This window comes from Mobula hypostoma, chromosome 20, assembly GCF_963921235.1.
Source record: "Mobula hypostoma chromosome 20, sMobHyp1.1, whole genome shotgun sequence".
Classification (NCBI taxonomy): Eukaryota; Metazoa; Chordata; class Chondrichthyes; order Myliobatiformes; family Myliobatidae; genus Mobula; species Mobula hypostoma.
In genome coordinates, this window is record NC_086116.1 from 32963865 (window position 1) to 32985299 (window position 21435).

Consider the following 21435-nt stretch of genomic DNA (forward strand, 5'->3'; position numbering starts at 1 on the left):
CCATATTTAAAAGTAAACTAAATATGCATTTCTCAACATATTAACCCTTTAATATTCAGTTATCATTTGATATAGAATTTTTTTCTTAAAACCAGAATGCAACATAATCTTATCCTATGACTATGACTGCTTTGCTTTAAAAATTTCATATTTTGCCAAACAAATTCAAAGTAAATTTATTGTCAAAGTACTCATACAACTCCGAAATTCATTTTCTTATGGGCATACTCAGTAAATCCAAGAAACATAATAGAATCACCATACCCAACAGGACGGACAAACAATCAGTGTGAAAAAAAAACCAAACTGTGCAAATACAAAAAAAAATAATTAAGCGATAAATATCGAGAACATGAGATGAAGAGTCCTTGAAGGAGAATCCATAGATTGTGGGAACCTTTCAGTGATGGAAGTGGAAAGCTGGGTAATTCTGGTTCAGGAGCCTGATGGTTGAGGGGTAAAAACTGTTCCAGAACCTGGTGGTGTGGGTCCCGAGACTCTTGTACCTCCTTCTCAATGTCAGCAGGCGTGTTCCCTTGCATGATGTGGGTAGTGGGGACCCTTGACAATGGACACTGCCTTCTGGCAACAGCACACTGTGTAGATGTGCTCAACAGTGGGGAGGGGTTTACCTGTGATGTAATGAACTGTTCTTCAAGGGTAAATTCAAGTGCATTATAGAATTATCTTTTTATCTGAAATTTAATTGTTCTGTTTCTCCTCTAATCTGTGTAAAGAAATTGGCCAGATTGAAATTGAAGAGTTTAGACCAACAAGAAAAATACCTTCTTGAGCTAAGTCTTTATCTGCACAAAACAGCAATTAAGACAGCAATATGAAAGAATTCTTACTGAGCTATAAGAGGTGCTGTTATGGAATGCTTCATCAGTACGGGAAGCGAGACGAGACTGCTTGCTTGCACTGCTGTGGCATCTGTTGCTCTTCGAACAGAAGGATCCAAGGGCACTAAACAGGGCTCAGTTACTATATTCTGAAGTAGATGTGAGATGGGTGGCTCAGCTGGAACAATAAATAAAATGCTGAATGTTAACAGTATCCAAAACAAAGGACTAATTCACCAATTAATGATGCAAGGATTTTAATGTGTCTCATGTCTTACTAGGGTGATGTAAAAGCTTTAAATATAAATTTATTGAGTTCCTACTACCAATTTGAAGCTGTTCTCAAAGGCAAAATGAGATGGAAATAAATTATTTCCAAAACCTGAGACACCATAAAAACTTCAGAAAAAAGGAATAGGTTTAGAAACATAATACAAGTTAATAACACAAGACATGCCTACATCATAGAGTCATAGAAAAGTACTACACAGAAACAGACCCTCCAGCCTGTCTAATTCATGCTGAGCCATTTAAGCTGCCTGGTCCCATCGACCTGCATTGGGACCATAGCCCTCCAAATCCCTACTATCCATATACCTGTCCATAATTCTCTTAGATATTGAAAACAAACACCACTTGTACTGGCAGCCCACTCCATACTTTCGCAACCCTCTGAGTGAAGAAGTTTCCCCTCATGTTTCCCTTAAACTTTTCACCTTTCACCCTTAACCCATGACCTTTGGTTGTAGTCCCACCCAACCTCAGTGGAAAAAAGCCTGCTTACATTTGCCCTATCTATACCCCTCATAATTTTGTATACCTCTATCAAATCTCCCCTCAACCTTCTACGTTGCAAGGAATAAAGTCCTAACCTATTCAATCTTTCCATATAATGCAGTTCCTCCAGTCCTGGCCTCATTCTTGTAAGTTTTCTCTGTACTCTTTAAACCTTATTTACATATTTCCTGTAGGTCAGTGACCAAAACTGCACAGAGTACACCAAATTAGACCTCACCAATGTCTTATACAACTTCAACATAACATCCTATCTCCTGTAGTCAATACTTTGATTTATAAAGGCCAATCTGCCAAAAGCTTTCTTTACGGCCCTTTCAATGCCACCATTTTCAATGAATTATGGACCTGAATTCCCAGATCCCTTTGTTCTATCACACTCCTCAATGCCCTACCTTTCCCTGTGTAACACTTAACCTGGTTGGTCCTATGGAAGTGCAACACTTTACACCTGTCTGCATTAAATTCCATCTGCTATTTTTCAATCTTGTCTATCTATGCATTAATTTTTTTTTCTTACAGAAGAATCTCTTTAAGCATTGTCACTGGTAACTGAGTTACTAACCTATCTTCTGATTTCCTGCTGGATTTCTCCAGCGGCATCAAGTTCTCAAGTGCATTCAACTCTGTAGATATCACTTAAAGTCTTGATCAGACACTATTTGTGTATGTAATTAATAATTAGCACATCAGCTTAACATGAGAGAAATAATTTCACGTAAATAAAAGATTTGAAGAATGTAGTAACATTATTAACAATGTTCAATGTTAAATCAAAATGAAATAAAAATGATGGTATTTTGTTGATCCACTACAATTTAACATTCACATCACTTGATCACGTGAATGCATACATAATAGCACAACTTTCAACATTGCTTATTGGTTAAATTACAATTCTGTAAAATAATGTAACCAGATAAAAGATGATGCTTCCAATGGCAAGTATTAAATTGTTACCATCCCAAAAAATTCCATAGATGCCATATGCTTACACATCAATTCATAGTTATCCTGGTAGTGTTCTACACAGTATTGATCTGCCAGACTTTTGAGGTAGGCCTGTTCCTTTTCCCACGTAGATACTTCAACACCTTCTTCCTGCATAGGCCCCACAGCCTCATTCAAAAGGTCAGCTGATGTATACACTAGGTCTTTGGGAGTAGAATCTGATTGACCACCATGTGCATTTCTTTCTTGAAAACAATCCTTTTGTAACTCAAGAGGATTGACCTTCTATGGGATAGATAAACACACATTATTTACCAGAGTCACTATTTTATAAGATACCCAAAAACATGAATATTTTTGTAATAATATTTAATAATAAGGACCCTCATCACCCAGGACATGCCTTGTTCTCTTTGCTACCATCAGGAAGTAGGTACAGGAGCCTGAAGACACACACTCAGTGATTCAGGAACAGCTTCTTTCCCTCTGCCATCTGATTCCTGAATATTGAATGGACACTGAACCCACGAACACTACCTCACTATTTTTATGTGCGTGTTCTAGTTTGTCAGCAATCCTTACATTTTGATTTTTTACAAATGTGTAATGATTTGAGCACACAAATTATAATCACACCATAATACCAATAGTATTAATATCATCTAAAGAACAAATTGTGGATGCAGTACCTTTTTGGTTTAAGAAGGTAAGCCTTTGTCATCCACTGCTGTACTGGGGATAATGGATTGTCTTACAATAAAGTTAGTGAGGAAATTCATGGTGTTGTCCTAATAATGATGTATGAATGAAATATCTGTCTTGCAGGGCTCTGTTTCTGTGCCAGGTAGCAGAAGCTGTTCTTTATGTTTTTAATAAAGTATTTGTTGAATTAATGAGTCTTTAGCAAGACTCAATTTGTAGTTTCAGTAACATACAACTTGTATTTTTTTCACAATATGTGTCAAAACAATGTACCAGTTACATAATCGGTCTTTGCAAAATCACCATCTTAGTTCTTAGCTCTTTATTTCTTTAGTTCATGCTCATCTCCTATCAATAAAACTGTTGCCACTTGCTCTGTGCCTATTTCTTTGTGTTAAACTTTCAATAAACGATCGCAAAGCAAGAAGTTTCAAATCATTCCTGGACTCCTAAAACTCGGAATTGGAAATCACCAGATCTGACAGAGCTATCACCTTGGCCAACGATCCATCAGACCTCACCAATGTGATCAAGCCCTGTAGATCCTATTTCTTCCTGCCCTATCAATGCAAATCCCACAAATTTAAGACCACGTCTTACGGACAATCGAAATCTTAAATATTTTGTTTATGCCTTGAATTCATTCCCATAGCAGAACCTGTGAAAATTCCTTACTTCTAGGTCTGCTGTCCAATCCCATCATGTTCAGTCCCCACTTCAGCTGGTTTATTAGGATCATCATTACATCATATAGGGACTTCAAAAAAGTACGTTTGGGTTAAGAATGCCAGGCTGCATAGTTTACAACACAATGAATGAAATCTGAATCTAAAATTAAATACCTCATCTTGAAAGCATGTAGTTTGAAGAGGGGGTGTGGACGTTGCTTCTTCTGTACATTTGCTGGTAATTTCGTTTTCACAGGTACCTGTTGAAGATAATTAACTGGTAACTATGCAATATGATCTCATTAATTTATCAGAAGAAAATTTAAAAATCTAAATATCTGCAAGTTTTAAAATAAACAAGTTGAATCCACTGCAATCCACCTTAATCAAATCACAAACAAGAGAAAATCTGCAGATGCTTGAAATCCGTGCAACACACACAAAATGCTGGAGGAACTCAGCAGGCCAGACAGCATCTATGGAAAAGAGTACATTCGTCATTTCGGGCCGAGGCCCTTCGGCAGGACAAAAGGTCTTGGCCCAAAACATTGACTATACTCTTTTCCATAGATGCTGCCTGGCCTGCTGAGTTCCTCCAGCATTTTGTGTGCGTTCCACCTTAATCAAAAATGGTTTGTATATTATGTTAATACATTTTGTTCATTTGTTAAGAAACTATAGTTCATAAAAAAAACAAAAGCACAATCCAGAAGAAGCATTCTATTTCTTACCTTGTAATTCATCCTGTTTTTTGTTTTCATTCCCTTTTAGCTCAGGTTCAGGATGTGGAAGATCTGTAATCAGTTTGGATTCTTCAGTGTTGTTTATTTCTTCTTTGGAAATAGTAGGACATACAACTTCAACATTCAGTTTCTCATCAGCTTTATCTGGCACCACCATTTCTGACAGTGATCGTTTGTTGTACAATATATCTTGAATGGTGGAATCGGATGCGTGACCAGCAACTGATTTCTGCTTTGGGATTAAGTTTGCTTCTATGTCAGGTGACCACTCACCTAATCTGAAATTTGATTGTGAAGGATGCCCAAAAGCTGTCCAATCACATACAGGGGACTCAGTAATTTTAGGTAAAGTGTGTGACGATTTACTGGATTTCTTCCATTGTGGTTCAGATGGTTCTGCACGGGATACATTTTTACCAAGTTGTTGCACACGTCCATGGATGTTCCATCTAGATCTACATGGTTCCATACTGGAAACATAATCACCAATTTGTATATTGGCTTGTGATGCATGTCCATGAATGTTTGCTTTTGGCCAAGATTGTTCTACATCTGAAACATATTCACCAATCTGTATGTTTGCTTGTGATGCATGTCCATGAACGTTTGCTTTTGGCCAAGATTGTCCTACATCTGAGACATATTCACCAATCTGCATGTTTGCTTGTGATGCATGTCCATGAATGTTCCATCGTGGTCTAGATGGTTCAATGTTAGACACATAATCACCAACTTTTATGTTAGATTGTGAAGCATGTCCATGAATGTTCCATCGTGGCCTAGATGGTTCAATGTTAGACACATACTCACCAACTTTTATGTTAGATTCTGAAGCATGACCATGGATATTCCATCGTGGCCTAGCAAGTTCAACATTGGATGTATATTCACCAATATTTAGATTTGAATCAGATACATGACCATAAATATTTGCATGTGGCCCTAATGTCTTACTATCTGATGTGACATCTTTGATGTGTGTACCAGAGCGACTATTCCACTGAGAACCCACTTGTGAAGTGTATTTGCCTACTGATCTTTTATATTGAGCCCCTACAGATGCTGCTGAAGGAATACCGAAATCATATTCATCTTTGTCAAAATCTCTGCCTCTTTTTTCATTTGACAGTTCTGAACCTATTTCCTTTAGGGCATCATCAAGTACTGTAGTCTGTTTAAGTGTGTCAAAGGCAGCAACAGGTTCTAACTGCTCCTTCGGGAGAAAATCCTCAAAACTCATATCAAGCAAACATACTTCCTTCTGGTTTGGATTACAGGTCTGAGGTAGATCCTGTGATTCATCATCAAGAGAAGTTTCAAGTACAGGTTCTACCATATCATTTTGAGTAGATGGTTCAATTCCATCATGAAATGGAAGCAACTCAACTGGTGCCACATCAATTGTAGCCTCTTCATTCACTGGTGCAAGTAAGTGCTCTTTCAGATCAAATATTCTGCTTTCATTTGATGTTATCTGAAACATAGAAAATTATACAATGATATTTAAATAGATTTAATATTTCCTTTAATCACTAACTTTAGAAAAGATCAAGGATAAAAAGTCGTGAATGCCACTCTTCACATTATAGACCTATCTCTCTGCTAAAACTACAAGACACTTTTAATCCCATAAATTGTCAGCTTTCAACAAATATCAAAATGTTTTTGCAGTGGAAGAGAAGAGAAAGAAATATTTGGAGATGAAATGCAGCTGTAGTACTGCACCTCAATGCTCAACTCTTGAGAATCAAAACCTTTATTCAATGGCTCATGAAGCTGCAGATCCAATCCAGGAATAACATCCGATTTTTCTCTTTGCTCTCCCAGTGGCAACTTCTCTAGCAATGCCTGAGACATTAAAAAAGTTCATCTAAGGTCAAGCAAGCAACAGAAGTTAAAAAGAAACATTTCACCAGTCATCTATTTGAAATTCAAATGAAGTACTACCTGAAGTTTTTTTTGATCGTTAAGGAGAAAGTCAATGCGTGCAGATTCTAACTTGTGTCTTTGGATTTTCCACAGGGCTTTCTGCTCTCGCCTTGCGGCCTCCTCTGATAAGTTGCTATAATGCTCAATTAGTTGCTGTCTGAAAAATTGAGTCATATAAATTTAAAACTTTCATTTAGTACTCTATGACAATAATAAAACTAAAACTAAATAATTAAGTAACTTGCCTTGTCTTTTGACCCCTTGTCAAAAGTAGTAACATTCCAAATTAAGTCAATGGATTTCATATCCTATACTAGGGGTAACCCGGCTCAGGGCTTCAGAAGTGATTGATTTTGGCATATTGAATCTACCAGAAAGTCAAGGACTCCCTGTTTTAGTCTGGAATTTATTGCTGCTTAATTAGCTAAATATTAGCATTTATGTAAGTATTAGTAATTGTTATTAGGTCCAAAATCCATATAATCTAATCCATGTCAAAAGAATTCAAGAAAATATTGGATTTTATGTTTCTTAACACTAAGACCTTAAAGAATCCACAGTCACCAGAATTATGTACACTTTTCTGCTATATAAATTAGTTAGCAGTGCTTTCCACAGTATACAATAAATTTCTCTGAAGGACTCAGACTAGTCCTACACTGCCAGTAAAGAATCGTTTCTACAAGAAAAATCCTTCCCCATCTTGGATTATTCCACACACATTTAGTTACCTTGCTCTTTTCTCCAATTCTTCCTCATATGCTCTGCGTCTTTCTTCAAGCTCTTTCAGTGCTTGAACCTCCATTAAATCTTTTTCAGTTTCTTGTTGTTTGATTGCATTTCGACGCTATGCAAAATAAAAATTAAACCATTTAATTAAATTCAGTACATGAGCAAATTCTTTGACTTATAAGGGTTAAAATAATGTGTTCCTTAATTCTATAAAACTTAGTAAACACTAAACACACAACCAAATAGTATAGCTGTTCAACAACACAAGATAAAGGTCCTCCACAACTTCACAAATGGCCAAACTACCATATGTATATATGAATGAGCATTCGCAAGACAGGCAGCATAGATTCACTGCCTGTTGTGAGGCTGCAGGTATCACCTGCCGAGTGGAAACTCAGCTGATGTCCGTATTTCCAATTGCGAGCTATTTGCGTTGCGGGAATGAAACCCTGCCATAACATAGAGGAACTGTACTCCATTGACAACAGGAATGAGGGGGAATCTCATTGAAACCTATCAAATGTGGGTGTGGACAGGATGTTTCCTATGGTGATAGAGTCTAAGGCCAGAGGACACTGCCTCAGAATAGAGGGACATCCATTTAGAATGGAGATGAGGAGGAATTTCTTTAGCCAGAGAGTGATGAATCTGTGGACTTCATTGCCACAGTTGGCTGTGGAGGCCAAGTCGTTCATTATATTTAAGGCAAAGGTTGATAGATTCTTAATTAGTCAGGGCATGAAGGGATATAGGGAGAAGGCAAGAGATTGCGGCTGAGAGGAAAATGGATCAGCCATGATGAAATGGCAGAGCAGACTTGATGGGCCAAATAGCCTAATTCTGCTCCTATATCTTATAGTCTTATGGATTTTTGCTTAAGTTTTCTTTCTGTAATTGGACCAATATTAATTGCTGCAATTTTCCCTTCATTGTACTTAATTACATCAATCTCTTTAAAAGGTAAATCTCAATAAGATGTGTTCTTCAAGATTAAAAAAATTACTGGCATCATAGATAGTACAGGAAATCATACAAAACCATCCAGTTTTCATCAAGGTCCCCCAACACTCTGGACATGCCCTCTTCTCATTAGTACCATCAGGAAGAACAGAGGTCTGAAGGCACAAATTCAACATTTTAGGAACAGCTTCTTCCCCTCCACTATCAGATTTCTGAATGGTCTATGAACCCATGAACACTATCTCACTAATTTGCTCTCTGTTTGCAATATTTATTTGTATGTATTTCTTATTGTAAATTAAGGTTTTTTATGCATTGCACTGTACGATTGTAGTAAAGCAAAACATTTCATGACATATGCCAATGATAATAAACCTGATTCGGATTCCTGTTTAGAAAAGGCATTTGAACCCATATTAAGAGACCGACCTCCATGTCCTTTTCAAATTGTTCCTTCAGCTCCAGAAATCGCTCCCGTTTCTTTACATCATAAGCCTTCCTTTCAGCTAACTGATTATCTGCAAATTAAAGTATAAAATGGTAGAAGATAATGTGCCATTTAAATGATTTGATCATTGATCAAAAATCCACAAAGTTATAACAATACTAGTGGCTCAACAGATCAATCAAGGACTTAATAAAACCACACATCAACTACATTTCAGAATGGAATCTATAATCTATGTTTAGTATCATTTGAGAAAAAAAAGCTGATGCAGAAAATCTGAAATAAAAATAGAAGATGTTGGCAACATTCAATGTGTCAGACAGCATTTGTGGAGAGAAAAATATTCTAATCAAAGTTTAAACATGAACCTTGCTTCTCTCTCTGGAGATGCTGCTTGACTTGCTGAGTATCCCAAACATTCTGCATGTTATTACCTATCAACATAGTTAATAGTTGTGAATCAGTCGTACTTATACAGCGCAGGAAAAGGTCTTTCAGCCTAAACTTTATGCCAACCATTTGGTACCTATCTAACCAGATCCCACCCATGACCTTCCAGGCCACTGCATTTCAGGCACTCATCTAAATATTTCTTACTGTAAATGTTGTGAGAGTACCTGTCTATACCAGTCCCTCCGGTAGTGTGCTCCAATTTTCAAATTCCCTTGAACTATCCACTCCTATGTTGTGATTATAAACACCTCCACTAAGATTAAATTTTCTCATTATCTGTTCTAACTGTTCCTCTCATACTTCTCTTTACTTCAAACACACCAGGTTATTCCGTAGCCTTCCCTTCTCCAAAGAAAATGAATCCAGCCTCTCCTCACAGCTGAAACTCTCTATCACAGGCAACATTCTGGTGATTCAGAGTGCAACAATCCAGCTGTAACCAATGTTTTAAGTACTTGAATATGACCTCTCCTCCTATATCCTACGCCTTCATTAATAAAGGCAAGTATCCTGTAGATTCTCTTTACAACCTTACCCACCAGTGCTACTGCCTTCAGGGATCCTTGGTCATGAACATAGAACATAGAACATAGAATAGTACAGCACATACAGGCCTTTCGGCCCACAATGTTGTGCCGAACCTCAAACCCTGCCTCCCATATAAGCCCCCACCTTAAGTTACTCCATATACCTGTCTAGTGGTCTCTTAAACTTCACTAGTGTATCTGCCTCCACCACTGACTCAGGCAGTGCATTCTCGCACCAACCACTCTCTGAGTAAAAAACCTTCCTCTAATATCCCCCTTGAACTTCCCACCCCTTACCTTAAAGCCATGTCCTCTTGTATTGAGCAGTGGTGCCCTGGGGAAGAGGCGCTAGCTATCCACTCTATCTATTCTTCTTAATATCTTGTATACCTCTATCATGTCTTCTCTCATCCTCCTTCTCTCCAAAGAGTAAAGCCCTAGCTCCCTTAATCTCTGATCATAATGCATACTCTCTAAACCAGGCAGCATCCTGGTAAATCTCCTCTGTACCCTTTCCAATGTTTCCACATCCTTCCTATAGTGAGGCGACCAGAACTGGACATAGTACTCCAAGTGTGGCCTAACCAGAGTTTTATAGAGCTGCATCATTACCCGCGACTCTTGGACACTATCCCTCGACTTATGAAAGCTAACACTCCATAAGCTTTCTTAACTACCCTATCTACCTGTGAGGCAACTTTCAGGAAAATATGGACATGTACCCCCAAATCCCTCTGCTCCTCTACACTACCAAGTATCCTGCCATTTACTTTGTACTCTGCCTTGGAGTTTGTCCTTCCAAAGTGTACCACCTCACACTTCTCCGGGTTGAACTCCATCTGCCACTTCTCAGCCCACTTCTGCAACCTATCAATGTCTCTCCGCAATCTTCCACAATCCTCTACCCTATCTACAACACCACCAACCTTTGTGTTGTCTGTAAACTTGCCAACCCACCCTTCTATCCCCACATCCAGGTCGTTAATAAAAATCATGAAAAGTAGAGGTCCCAGAACAGATCCTTGTGGGACACTACTAGTCACAATCCTCCAATCCGAATGTACTCCCTCCACCACGACCCTCTGCCTTCTGCAGGCAAGCCAATTCTGAATCCACCTGGCCAAACTTCCCTAGATCCCATGCCTTCTGACTTTCTGAATAAGCCTACCGTGTGGAACCTTGTCAAATGCCTTACTAAAATCCGTATAGATCACATCCACTGCATTGCCCTCATCTATATGCCCGGTCACCTCCTCAAAGAACTATATCAGGCTTGTTAAACACGATCTGCCCTTCACAAAGCCATGCTGAACATGAATATCTTTATGTTCCTAATATTACAGTATACAGCAAAAGAATGTGATCTTCAATTACTGGCTCAGTAAACAGCTTAGCCTATCATTGATATTATAGTGTTGGGAATAAAGTGACTTTTCCCGCAAAATGAAATAATATTTCAGTTCTTCAGCATAATACATTTAATTGATAACTGTATACTCCTCTGTAAATTACATGTCAATTAAAGTTGTCAATTTTGTATAAGTAACATAATTTGCTGTTTTAACAATCAATTTGGGGATCTTATCTTTGATTCTGATCTGTGACCTTAAATTTACAATTTAATGACTGCATTTAGACCATAAGATATAGGAGCAGAACTTGCCATTAAGCCCATCAGGTCTGCACTGGCATTTCATCATGCCCTGACCAATCAAAAATCTAGCGACCTCTCCACATCCACTCTTCGATATCTTTCACCATTTAATAGGTTTCAACGAGGTCACCGCTCATTCTTCTGAATTTTAGTGAATACAGGCCCACAGCCATCAAATGCTCTTCATATGACAAGCCAGTCAATCCTGGAGTCATTTTTGTGAACCTCCTTTGAACCCTCTCCAGTTTCAGCACATCCTTTCTAAGGGGCCCAAACCTGTTCACAATACTCCAAGTGAGCCCTCACCAGTCTCAACATTACATCCTTGCTTTTAAATTCTAGTCCTCTTGAAATGAATGCTAACATCACATTTGCCTTTCTCACCACAGACTCAACCTGCAAATTAACCTTTAGGGAACCCTGCACAAGGACTCCCAAGTCCCACTGCATCTCAGTTTTTTTGTATTTTCTCTCCATTTAGAAAATCGTCAACGCTTTCATTTCTTCTACCAAAGTGCATGACCATACACTTCCTAACATTGTATTCCATCTGCCATTTCTTAGCCCATTCTCCTAATCTAAGTCCTTCTGTAGCCTCTCCACTTCCTCAAAACTACCTGCCCCTCCACCGATCTTCATATCATCTGCAAACTTTGCAACAAAACCATCAATTCCATCATTCAAATCGCTGACATATAACATTGATTTGATAAAATTTGATCGAATTTTGTCAAACTTTGCAAGCAACAGGTTGAAATATTATTTTAGGGAGAAGCTGAAGAAAGTGGAACTTTTTCTATTGCAGCAGGAGAAGCCAAAGGTATTTTCTGTGGTTAAGGATTTTAACAGAGTGAATAATGAAATAATTGTTTTTTTTCTGGTTAAGAAGTCAGGGATAACGAGCTAATAATATAACAGCTGTGACAAAAATGGAGACAAAATCAGGATGTGGTTTTTTTTAATGTCTAGCATGGAATGTTTTGCTGGTAGTGGCTTTTGAAAATCTCAAGGAGTAGATAATTGTTCAAATCAAAGCAATATGCAGGTACAGTACTGTGCAAAGGTCTTAGGTACATATATATAGCTATGTTTAACTAGGGTGCCTAAGATTTTTGCACAGTACTGTAGTAATTTAATGTATTGCTGCCACAAAAAGAATCATAACATATGTAAGTGATGATAAACCTGATTCTGATATAGGTCTCTATTGTGGACTGACAGTGGGAAGGGGGAAGGGAAAGGGGAATCATGGTTGGGAAAAGGGGAAGGTAGAGGGGACGGAGCAGGAAGCAGCAGAGAGACATTCTGTATGATCCATAAACCAATTGTTTGGAATCAAATGACCTTAACTAGTGTCTCAAGGCTGGGTGAGTCTGCACCCGCACCACACCCCACCCTGGCACTCCTTCTCTGCCACCTGTCTCACATCCCTCCCGCAGCGCTCCACCATTCCCAACATCCTTTGCTCCCATCAGATTTACAAACCCTGTCTCCAGTACATATTGACAAATACAGTACTGTGCAAAAGTCTTAGGCACCCTAGCAATATATATGTGGCTGACTTTTTCACAGTACAGTATATATGAAGAAAGCAGGACAATGGATTTGGTTCTGGGATTGTCCCACCAATTGTTCATCACAGTACCTGAATATCTGTAAGCTTCTGTGGTCTCAACATTCCAATATGTGAACATTATTTTTAACTTCACTTCGACTTGATAGCGAAATTGGCCACCTGCTGCAGGAGCCAAATGGCCTTCAGCCCATTCAATCAAAGGAAAACAGTCTACGATACGCAATATCTACTCAATTTCTGTCCAGATGAAGAAGATGAATCAGAATCAGATCAGGTTTATTGCCACAGATATTAGTCCTGAAATTTGTTGTTTTGTGGCAGCTGTACAATGCAGGCATAACAAATTATTAAAAGCCACAATAAAAAAGATAAATAAAGCAAAAGAGGAATGGTGAGGTAGTGTTTATGAGTCCACGGACCATTCAGAAATCTGTTAGCAAAGGAGAAGCTGTTCCTAAAACGTTGAAAATTGGAAGACGGCACCAATGAACAACATGACCAAGGCCGACACCCTCCACACAGTTCATGAAACTTCTTCTTTCACATCTTCTTTTTCTTTCAAACGTGGATCTGCTAATGCTGGAGCCTATGATCTACATTTTGGTGGTGAGTTTTCAGGCCAATTGAGTGATCTGGTGCTTTGCTGTCTCCAAGGGGGTTCCATGAGGTGTGCAGTCTTGAGGCCAAGAAGCCTGGAAACAGGGCGCAAGCCCACAATCGACTGCATTTCTCCCTGAATCTCGCCGATGAAAGTGCTATATACCAGCCTCGCGATCCCTGCTGCCAGAGGAAGGTGTCTTGTGTGACGGTCTCATTCACCGCTCCCAACTGAAGGATCCTGCATTCGAATGGTCTCCCTTTCCCTCGATGCTTTCAGAGGACAGTGCTGGAGACCTGGGTCCTGGGGAAGGTTAAACTGATGTGGCTTGTGGATTGGACCCTGTAGTTCACGTTATAATGTGTTTCTGGTCGTTTCTTTTTTTTGTGTTATTTTGGGTGATTCTGAATTAGCACAGCTCAATGAACACTGAGCTGAACTGAATATACCTGGTTTTCTTTGTTTCATGGGTGGTTATATGGAAGACGCACCTCAGGGTTGTATACTGCATATATACTTATATATAAACTGTACTTTGAACTTCGAGTGTGTTTCTTCAAGCTGCTGTACCTCCTCCTTGGTGATAGTAATGAGAAGAGGGCATGTCCCAGATGGTGAGGGTCCTTAAAAATGTAACATATCTTTGCTGGTTCTACTGACAATCAAGAAGATAATTCACTAACCAAGCATTAGACCACAATAAAAGCATGATGATGAACAAGTCCAAGTCTGTGCCAGAGACAGCTGGGTTCTCTGTTTACCTTGAATCATTAACTTTCAATTTGTAGCATTTGGTTTCTACAATTGTTCATGATTAGGAATTTGTCAGATATTACAATACTTCATTATTTTTTTCTAAAAAAATAAATTCAATTTTAAATTATAGGCATAAGCTAATGGAAATGTTTATTTATAATAAACTCTTCTTGGGCTTCCAGCTGGGTACAGGTATTGATTAGAACCGGCGTTTTGATGACAAACTCTGCCATCTTCTTCAGGGATGATGCCTGGGTATGTCTAGTCCGGTGGTATTTCGAGTCAAGTCAAGTCACTTTTTATTGTCATTTCGACCATAACTGCTGGTACAGTACACAGTAAAAACGAGACAACATTTTTCAGGACCATGGTGCTACATGAACAATACAAAAACTACTCTAAAAACAACACAAAACTACACTAGACTACAGACCTATCCAGGACTGCATAAAGTGCACAAAACAATGCAGGCACTACAATAAATAATAAACAAGACAATATGAACAGTAGAGGGCAGTAGGTTGGTGTCAGTCCAGGCTCTGGGTATTGAAGAGTCTGATGACTTGGGGGAAGAAACTGTTACATAATCTGGTCGTGACAGCCCAAATACTTCGGTGCCTTTTGCCAGATGGCAGGAGGGAGAAGAGTTCATATGAGGGGTGCGTGGGGTCCTTCATAATGCTGTTTGCTTTACAGATGCAGCGTGTGGTGTAAATGTCTCTAATGGCGGGAAGAGAGACCCCAATGATTTTCTCAGCTGACCCCATAGTCCATCCCTCCTGATTGATTAGTCCATATCCAATCAGGTTTCTGCTCTCTCACCTGTTTACAATTGAATTCCAGTTCTTACTTAGAATGAGACCTTCATCTTTGTTAAAATTCTTTTCCTCTAGTTTTATTTCTATAGCTTCCTTTACCAGGCGGTCCCAAAGGCCATTGGCACAGCACAGTAGTTTTGTTTCCTAACAAATCAGGAGGAACAGACTACAGGCGTATAAATACCACTGTACTAGACATACCCAGGCATTATCCCTGAAGAAAATGGATAAAGACTAACCAATCAGGAGGGATCAACCAGATCAACAATCACCTTTACAACTTAGTCCCTTGCTCCTCCCTACCATTTAGAACAATGTCAATTATTCCATCTCCTTTCCTTGTTCCCCCCATACCCCCCCAGATAAAATACACCCATGCACAGTTTGTAATATTAGATTTCCTCTGCCACTTATCTGCACATTCTCCCAGTTCATGGCCTCTGACACTCTCTGTTACTGACATCACGTTATGAGTCATTAGCAAATTTCAAAACTCTACCCTGCACATCCATTGTCAAGTTATTATTATACACCTACAAAGTTCTTGACTGGGAACCAATACTATCCATCAACAGTAAATCGGAAAAAAACAATTAGCATGATCATCTACTTTCTGTCTTTAGGTTCTTACTCATGTTACCTTTCATTCTATTAACTTCAGTTTTGAAGCCATTGACATAGTTGGTATGGGAATTGTATGAAACACTGTTAGAAAATCAACTTGGGCAAAAGCTACTGCATTCCCTACAGCAATCTTCTGTTCCTCTCTCAAAGGATTTGATCAGGTTAATCGAGCACCATTTGCTTTTTAATTTATCTTTTGTTAATTCAAACTTCAAGGTTCTAACAGTTTCCCTCACACTTATTAGTCTGTAACTACTGGACACTTCCTTACTTCTTAAGCAAGAATATTATGTGCCATTTTCCAGTCCTCTGGGAAATATAGTAGATCAGAAGATTATGGAAAATTCTTCCAGAATTCAACTCATCCAAACCAGGACACTGGACCAATTATGAAAAACATTTCCGTATTTAAAACTACAACTAGATTCTTGTATACTACAATCATGTTCTACAAAATATTGCTTCAAAAATACAATTAGCTTTGCGATTTAGGCGTACCTCTGAATGTAGCCATGGCTCTCGTAGCTGTTTGTTGAGCTTGTACAATCAATTCCTGTTGTGCAATCTCCTTTCTCAGATTCTGAAAGATAAATTATTGATTTATCAACAACATGGAGCAATCATGTATTCATTAAGATTTGAATCACTAACAAAATGAATATACAAATACAGTTTTTTAATTTTAAAAACCAATAGAAGGATGTCCCTTTAGAGCAAAGATGAGGAGGAATTTCTTGACGAAGGGTCTCAGCCCAAAACATCGACGGTACCTCTTCCTAGAGATGCTGCCTGGCCTGCTGCGTTCACCAGCAACTTTTATGTGTGTTGCTTGAAATTCCAGCATCTGCAGATTTCCTCGTGTTTGAGGAATTTCTTTAGCCAGCTGTAGCATTCATCACCATAGACAGCTGAGAAGGCCGACTCATTGGTATATTCAAAGTGGGGTTTGATAGGTTTTTGATTAGTAGGAGTATCAAAGGTTACAGGGAAAGGCAGGAGAATGGGGCTAAGGGAGAAAATAAATGAGCCATGATCATGGATGAGGAGACTTGATGGGCTGAATGGCCTGATTCTGCTCCTGCCTCTAATAGCGCAGCATGTTATACAGGAATGATTCATGTGTAGGAAAAAAAAAAATTTATATGAGGGAATGAAACATACACTTGTTTAACAGGATGATAAACTTCCAAAGTGATAATCCAAATACATCATTAATAAAGGCTTTCACACAGATGAAGTCACAAGCATGGTAAGCACAGTATCTCCCGATAGGATACATTTCCAAATAGGCAGAAATATACAACTGCAGCACACCAGAGTACCAAGACCAGAAAAATAAACAACAATCTAAACACCAATTAATCAATGCCATTCATTCTATTACATCAACACCATCCATCATTAACTTACTCCCCCTTCAAAATGTTTCCTATAAAGGCAAAATCTTTTCATTTTATATCAATAAATTTGATTTTTAACATCATGAATGTTACCATGAGCTTCTATGGTAATTTTATCTTTTGAGCTCCTGTGCCAAAAAGTCTCCAAAAATTCAAATAATATCAGTTTCACAAGATGTAAACTTCTTCTGTTCTGGAGATGTATACATGGATGGCAAGACTGGCATTTGGAGTCAATCACAAGCTGCCTTGTAACTGATGAGTTACCTTCTTCGACCACGGCAATCTTTCCGATGAGGGTATTCCAATGCACTCCTCATCAATATTCCTGCTGCTAGATCCAGTGACAATGAGGGAAAGACAATGTAATAAGAGAAACCTAAACTTAGTACTAGTGAGCAAGTCCTGTGTGATTAAGTGTTGCTTCATAGCACTGACAATGATAGCTTCCATCACTTCAATGAGGACTGAGAGTAGATTTATAAGGCTATGAATAGCTGGATAAACTTGCTGAAACTTTTCATGGAGTTATCCATACGGACAGGTGGATGCCACTGTTGTAATTTGACAAAACATCTTGGCTTAAGGCACTGCTAGTTCTGGTGCATATCTTCAGTATTATAGTTGGGATGTTTTATTTTATTTTAGAAATACAGCACGGAATAGGCCACTCGAGCCATGCCACCCAGCAACCCCGATTCACAATCCAATCATGGGACAGTTTACAATGACCAATTAATCTGCCGGGTACATTTTTTGGACTGTGGGAGGAAACCAGAGTACCCAGGGAAAATCCACACATTCCATGGGGAGGACGTACAAAAACTTCTTACAGTGGATGCCAGGATTGAACCTCGAACTCCAACACATCGAGATGTAATATCGTTGCGCTAACCCCTAAGCTACCATGGCACTGACTGTTGACTAGGATGCTGTCTGGTCCTGAAACCAGTGCAGTCAGCTGTTTCTTGACATTGCATGGAATAAATCCAGTCTGCTGAAGACTTGTTTCAGTGGGAATGTGTGGGAGGAGGAAACAGAGATAGACCATGTACCCCACACTTCTGTTTGAACATAGTTGCAAGTAATTCACTCTTGTTATGAAACATTCACATGCTGGGCCATGCCATCTTTAAGAACTGGAGAAGAGAGTTGCGTCTTTCTATTAATTATTTAATTATCCATCCTGATGCACAATTAAATGTGGCAGAAGTGTAGAGTTTTGATCTGATTTGTTGGTTGTGAGATGACATGGCTCTATTTGTGAATGCAGTTTAACATTCATTAGCCCCGTGTTGCATCACCAGTGATGTTCATCACACGTCCTACTGTTCTGCCATCCACCTATTGGACCAGACTCGATTCCCTGGAATGGCTGTAATTGTAGAATGATGAATATGCCAGGCTGTGTGGTAACAAATTGTGGCTGAATACTGATCATCTTTAGCACTCATGAATGCCCAGTAGTGGCATGCAGTACAATGATGGAGGAATCCAAAATGAAGACAGGACTCTTGTTTCAGTGTCTAGGTCAGGTATGCAAACATTTTTGAGAGCGCGTGCCCAAATTGGCAATAATCTTCTAAAAAAAAATTTCTCACACATGCCATGGTAATTTTGAGCAGAGGTAATCATTGAATTCACAACAATAATTATAATTTTTTTTAAGGAAAAGCTATGAATAAAAAAATTCACTGCTTCATTTTGCAATAAAGATAATCATTATATATCTTTCTATTATGAGTGAGGTTTAAAGAATCGAGGGGTGGCACTACATACAGCGTGCCAACAAAATTTTGCATGTGCCATTTTGGACTTGCATACCATAGGTTACCCCCCCCCCCCCCCAGACTGTAGTTTGATGACAGGTAGACCCTCAGTTTTATCCTTCTTGTGTTTTTATTTGAACATATTAGTTAACCTGTAACTAAGTGATATTTAAAACTGTAGTCTATAGTCAACCATTATTCTAGGACTAACAACATACCTAGAAGTGAGCACTGGGTAAGGACAAAAGATTACATCTCCCGAAGGGAAGACAGTTCAGACAATTTTACAGCAATCTGGCAATTTTCTGGTGACAATTACTTTTTTATTTAAATTCAGATCAAATAATTTGAAATTTAAATTCTACAGTTACACAGTCAGATTGAAATTATTGCTAATAAAGAACTGAGTTTCTAGCCCAGAATCATAACTACTGTGTGCCCCATAAGAATTTCAAATCAAGATGGAAACCTAGCACCATTACACAGAAAGGCAAATATTCATTTTCAAATTGAACTGATAAATTCTACTTTTCTGGAAGTCTAAAACTTACAATCTATTGGATACATTAATTTCTACTCACCTTTGCCTCTCTGCTGATAGAACTGTAACGAGCTATTTTCTCCATTCGACTGACATAAACAGCAGAGTCTCTTTCTATTTCCTCCAATTCCTCCAGGGAAAAAGTGACAGCAATGCGAGGGACAGGAATGTCAGACCAGCAGATATAATGCTTTGAAAAGACAGGCATAGAAATACAGATAATTCTCTTAAAGTCAATCAATCCTGAAGAGATCAACAAAGGTACTTGTTACACATAAATAAATCATTATTTCTCCAAAAATGATAAAATATTAATAATGGATTCACACACAGCATCTTCCACTGTTTTGTGAGTCAAAATACCATAAAGTCTAACATTTAATTTCTCGTCCATACTTACCTACATGATCTGTCAAGGCACAAACTGAGATACTGTAATTGCTTAAAACTTGGCTATATGTGCTTAAAACTTGTGAACATGGCTTAAAATTACGAAAGGTTTGTGCTGAAACATACTAATATGCCTTTTAATTGTTTCCTTGGTGCACACATAAGCATCACTAACCAATGCAAAGAGGTTTAAAACAGCAGTATTTCCTTACTGCCAACACACAATTTAATACAAATAGCAACTTGTTTGTTCTTTAAGATGCAGTTTCAAAGAGAATCCCATACCATTGGGCAGCACAATTTCAGCAAATTAATTGTCTTTCCACATAGGTAGATGTCATAAGCCACATGAGCAAGGAAAAGGGGGACACACTCTTCTACTTCTTTGGAAGCGAGAACATAACCGTGCGTCCAGTAGTGCTTATCTGTAAAATGTTAAAATAATGAATGAATATACGTTCCATCTAAAACTCCAGCAGTTCTGAAGAATTTCAGCAATATGAATTTCAAATACTTAAGCAGTAGAACACTGTGCTATCTACGCATCAGCTATTTCAAAACTAAATATATTTCGCTAATCATCTATAACAGGAAATAAAAATGTTCTATTTCCAAAATCAATACATTTTAAAATAATGAAAAGATAACAAAAATGAAACTAGTAAATTTAGACAAAAAATTCTATGATTTGTGTTAAGTACAGTACTGTGCAAATGTGTTTGGCACATCAATACTGTATAGCTAGAGGGCCTCAGACCCTTGCAAAGTACTGTAGTTGTCTACGTGGAGTGGAGAGAGAGTTCATAAATCAGGCGGAAGCAAAGGATGTTGGAAATGATGAGGGAGAAGCACCGCGGAAGGGGCATGGAACAGTGGCAGAGGAGTTCCAGGGATGGAGTTGGAGCAAGTGCAGACGCACCCAGCCCTGAGACACCAGGCAAGGTCATTTGATTCCAAACAATTGGTTTATCGATCATTACAGAATGTCTCTCTGGTGCTTCTAGTTCCCTCCCCTCTCCCTTCCCCTTTTCCCAACCATGATTCCCCTCTCCCTCCCCCTTCCCAGTCTCAGTCCACAATAGTGACCCAGATCAGAATCAGGTTTATCATCACTCACATACGTCATGACATTTTGGTTTTTTTGTGCCAGCAGCAGTACAGTGCAATACATAAAATTACTGCAGTACTGTACAAAAGTTCAAGGTATTCTATCCATAATAGATATACAGATAGAGCTAGAGTACCTTAGACTTTTGTACAGTACTGTATTTTAGAAGAAAGATTGAAAGGCAATTCCCAGAAAGAGGGTACCTTAGTAACTATATTCCATTGTTGCCCATATATCTTCCTTCATTTATAGAAACACAGGTAGAATATGCTTCTCTTTCATGGTTAAGAACTACAAGTGTGGAAAGTTACCGCTTTTAATTCTATATTATGTTGAGGTGACTTACAAATCAGGGAATAGTCTCTGCTCTAAAACTAAATAAGAGTTACTAGGCATAGAAAATCAAAATTAGGGAAGATCATTTATATAGTGAGCTGCTTTGACCTGT

At 38.5% G+C, this 21435-nt stretch overlaps 1 protein-coding gene across 4 annotated transcripts in view; it reads right to left on the bottom strand.

Moving 5' to 3' along the window:
• Positions 1 to 21435, bottom strand: part of tubgcp6 (tubulin gamma complex component 6) — a 58366-nt gene that overhangs the window by 10622 nt on the left and 26309 nt on the right. For 2 of the 4 annotated variants that reach the window (XM_063072613.1, XM_063072614.1), the window contains exons 10-20: positions 20165 to 20304; positions 19530 to 19679; positions 16278 to 16359; positions 8755 to 8843; positions 7362 to 7477; positions 6649 to 6787; positions 6427 to 6549; positions 4690 to 6175; positions 4133 to 4218; positions 2633 to 2873; positions 852 to 1020 (exon numbers count right to left, since the gene is read on the bottom strand). In XM_063072613.1, coding sequence (XP_062928683.1) covers positions 852 to 1020; positions 2633 to 2873; positions 4133 to 4218; positions 4690 to 6175; positions 6427 to 6549; positions 6649 to 6787; positions 7362 to 7477; positions 8755 to 8843; positions 16278 to 16359; positions 19530 to 19679; positions 20165 to 20304 — 2821 coding nt within the window. The remainder of the gene's footprint in view (positions 1 to 851; positions 1021 to 2632; positions 2874 to 4132; positions 4219 to 4689; positions 6176 to 6426; positions 6550 to 6648; positions 6788 to 7361; positions 7478 to 8754; positions 8844 to 16277; positions 16360 to 19529; positions 19680 to 20164; positions 20305 to 21435) is intronic. The other 2 variants (XM_063072615.1, XM_063072616.1) reach the window with 2 other exon arrangements.